This window comes from Marmota marmota, unplaced genomic scaffold, assembly GCF_001458135.2.
Source record: "Marmota marmota marmota unplaced genomic scaffold, marMar, whole genome shotgun sequence".
Lineage (NCBI taxonomy): Eukaryota > Metazoa > Chordata > Mammalia > Rodentia > Sciuridae > Marmota > Marmota marmota.
This window is the reverse complement of record NW_026000241.1, coordinates 19,544,578-19,548,713: the sequence shown is the minus strand read 5'-3', so window position 1 is coordinate 19,548,713 and position 4,136 is coordinate 19,544,578. Positions and strand designations below refer to the sequence as shown.

The window sequence follows — 4,136 nt, the reverse complement described above, 5'->3', positions numbered from 1 at the left end:
ACACGTGCTAGGTAAGTACTCCACCACTGAGCTACAGCCCCAGCCCCTACATATGGTCTTTTGATTGTATTTATATTCCATAATAAAAATATTTTGTAGTTAAAAAAATTACCCTATTGACTATACTCACTGACCACAGTACAACAAAATTAATGACTAAAAGGTAGCTATAACTTAGAAAAAGACTGGTAAAGTAGAAACACATGATAATTTTGATCAAGTCAAAAAAAAAAAAGGTACATGTACAGACATTAAAAATACTGAAAGGGAAAATGATAAAGCTATAAATAATTTTGCACTAATAAATTTGTAAACTTGAATGAAAATATCTTAAAGACGGAAATTATAAAAAATTAACTGAAGAAAATTTAGATAACCAAAATAGATCATTATAGGTTGAATATCTGTAATACTATAAAGTAGTCAAAAAATCCTGTTTTTAGCACTAATATGAAACCACAAGTAGAAAATTTCACACCTGATTTTGTATGATGATTATAGTCAAAATGAAGACACATTAATGATATTATGCAGTATTGCATACAGGTAAGGATATAAAGTATATAGGAAGCATGAATTTTGTGTTTATACTTGGGTTACGTCTCCAAGATATCTAATTATAAATATGTAAATATTCCAAATTCTAAAAAAAAACCCTGAAATCTGAAACACTTATGATCCCAAGATTTTTAGATAAAAATACTTGACCTGTAATCCTATGAAAATTGTGAAGTTCTGGGTAACTCCCCCAATTTTTTTTTTTTTTGTACCAGGGATTGAACCCAGGGCACTTGACCACTGAGCTACATCCCCAGCCCTATTTTGTATTTTACTTAGAGACAAGGTCTCACTGAGTTGCTTAAGGCATTGCTAAATTGATGACAATGGCTTTGAATTTGCAATCCTCCTGCCTAAACCTCCTAACCCGCTGGGATTACAGGCGTCCACCACCATGCCCAGTAACTCCCCAAATAATTTTTACAAACAAGTTTTACAAAAACCAAAATTGCTATTTCACATAATATATTCCAGAATATAGAAAGCATGGAAAACCATTCCAATAAAGCACATACTGTTTCCATAAACATACAACACTTCTGACAGTAAACATGCATTTTTTCCCCCACACCAAGCAATTCTCCAACTCTCTGGACCCCTGCTGAGTGTCCCACAATTTAATCCAATTCTGACACCACCTGGAGTTGGCATCAGATTCCACAAATTAAGGGCTCAGTCCCACAAGACTGTCTCTGACTTCACAGGGCTGGGGTTGTGGCTCAGTTATAGAGAGTGCTCCCCTAGCAATGTGCAAGGCCCTGGGTACGATCCTCAGCACCACATAAAAATAAATAAGTAAAATAAAGTTACTGTGTCCAACTACAACTAAAAATAAAAATAAATAATAATAAAAAAAGACTGTCTTTGACTTCAGATTGCCAATTGAAAGACTGGGCCTTCTCTATTCTTGACCAACTGGCCATAAGTAAGGTTATTCTACAAACTTTTTGTCAGGTATGATACTTTGCTTGAATGCTTCTAGCAGAACTCAGGATAACATTTGACTTACATTCCCCAGTTTATTATAAAGAATACAACTGAGGAACAGCAGATAAGGAGAGGTGCCTAAGCAAATGTGTGTGAGTTGTGAGAAGCTTCTGTGCCCTCTCCACGTGCATCACAGTCCCAGCACCTCCATGTGTCTGCCTGGATCTCATTAAATCTAGTTGTTCCGAAGTTTTTACAAAGAATAATCTCTGTCTTCCTCCCCACCAGTTTGCTGGAGGTTGGAAAGTAGGGCTAAAAGTTCCAATCGTCTTATCTCTTGGTCTTTCTGGGGTAGCCAGCCCCATCCTGAGGTCTTCTAGGATCTCCACCCTAAGTCATTCATAGGCATAAACTTGGATGTGATAAAAAATGGCATCTTATGAATAACAAAAGACTCCCCTGTTACTCAGCAAATCCCAAGGGTTTTGGGAGCCTTGTGTCAGGAATTGGGGACAAAGAACAAATTTTTTTTTATTATATCATATATTTAACTTATTTTATGAGGTTGGGAAAATCTTATCACAGATATTGAATATACATAGCAAATATGTGTGTCCATATCTCAATTCATGTGTTGAAACCTAACCTAAAACAATGGCATTAAGAGGTGGGGCCTTGGGGCTGGGGCTGTGGCTCAGTGGTAGAGCGCTTGCCTCGCACATGAGAGACCTTGAGTTCAATCCTCAGCACCACATTAAAAAAATAATAATAATAAACAAAATAAAGATATTGTGTCCATGTATAACTAAAAAAATATTTAAAAAAGGGGGGGCCCTGGGAGGTGATTAGATAATGAGAGCAGAACCCTTCCAAATGGTATTAGTGTCCTGAGAAAAATACACTCCAGAAAGCTAGCAAGTCCCTTCCACCATATGAGAACACAGTGAAAAGATGCCACCTATGAACCAGGCCTCCAGAAGTGTGAGAAATAAATTTCTGTTATTTATAAACTACACAGCCTGTGGTATTTTGTTGTAGCAGCCTGAAAGGCTAACTCCATAGTAAAACAAATGAACAAATAAGCGAAACCACTAAGATGGCAACTTCACTTACATAGACACAAAAATCCTAATTTTTTAAATATAAAAAATATTAATAGTAGCAAAACAGATCCAGCAGAATTATAATAAGTACATTATTTTTTCAGAATAGAAACTTTTATTTTAACTGTCAAAAGAATGCAGTAAATTAAATCTATAATGATTAACATCAGGTATGCATCTCTACTTAAAACTGTTATTAGTTTCTGACAGGGCTAAATGATATCATTTCTTTAGGCACCATCTTTGAATTTTTTTTTTTTTACCCTGATGTACAGTACAAGTTTACTTCTTCCTTTAGGTTTACTTCTTCCTGTGGTTGTCTAGTAATGAGAATCATGTTTACTGGTCAGATTCCTTTATAACTAAAGGCTTCTAGATTCTCAGGCTGCCTGTACTACCTTGAGACCATATTTTAATATAGATATTTTTAAGTGAATCATAGTAAAGGGGAGAGACACAACCTAGAAAGCTGAAGTGTACTGTATAAACACTCTAAAGATTTTTTTTTTCCAGCACTGGTAGTCAAAAACTAGACAAGGAGGCCAAATTAAGTACCAAATCACACTCTCCCGCTGCCCTCTTTTCAGACACAAAGATCTCCCTAAAAAATGAAATAAATTCACACAAATAGAGATTTTTACTTATGAGATCCCAACATCAAGTTATAGAAAGCAATTCCACTATCAAAATTATAGCTGTTAAGGAGACCTTGAGAAAAAGCAGTCTTATATTCAGTAATATGCATCTAAGTTTTCTGTCAATTTTTTTTACAAGATTAACATTAAAAAACACAACCAAATACACATATGACCCTCAAACCCCACAAAAAACAATTGGTCTTTGTTTATTCTCAGGTGACACGATATCCCACAAGTGGCAAAAGACGGGGGGGGGGGGGCCAATGCCCCATAGTCAATTCTTCAACTATCCCATCAATAGCTCTTCCTTTCTTGAACTACCTTCTTTTTCCCAAAAGGTAATGCTGAGATCAGTCAGAAAAGCTTTCTGAGAAGACTGGCTTGGATTTCTGGGTCTGTTCCAGTCGATTCAAGATGAATTGGCTCGTATCAATGAAGCGTTCAACGCAGTTCACAAAACATGCCTCAGACCGACTGTCCAACTTTGGCCCAGGCTTGTCCATGCATTTCTCCCAACAAAGTCCAGTCATCTGGTGCACCAGCTGCTGGAAGCGCTGCTTCTGAGTTTCCACCTCAATGAAATGCTGCAACTTTGGGTCCACTGTGTCCAAATTGGCCACCAAGGAAGAAGAAAAGGAATCCATCCCAGTGTGACCACACTTGTGACAGGAACTCTGCGGCAACTCCAATGATAAGTAAACTTTAATCGCTGAATATAAAAATTATTGACATCAGAATAATACCTATCAAAGTAATATACTCATTAATAAATTATTATTTTTCTTTCTTTTTGAGACTAAACCTATACTGGTCTTGAATTCCTGGGTTCAAGTAATCTCTGCTACAATGCTCAACGAAAAATGTTTTTCTTTCTTTCTTTCTTTCTTTTTTTTTTTTTTTTTTTTTTTTT

The 4,136-nt window shown here is 36.1% G+C and overlaps 1 protein-coding gene across 1 annotated transcript; it reads right to left on the bottom strand.

Moving 5' to 3' along the window:
- Window positions 1-2,758: 2,758 nt before the first annotated feature.
- Window positions 2,759-3,931, bottom strand: LOC107145611 (mitochondrial import inner membrane translocase subunit Tim8 A-like). The gene has a single exon (XM_048795225.1). It carries the CDS (start codon window positions 3,868-3,870, stop codon window positions 3,577-3,579), a length of 294 nt encoding a protein of 97 aa, XP_048651182.1. The 5' UTR covers window positions 3,871-3,931; the 3' UTR covers window positions 2,759-3,576.
- Window positions 3,932-4,136: the final 205 nt, after the last annotated feature.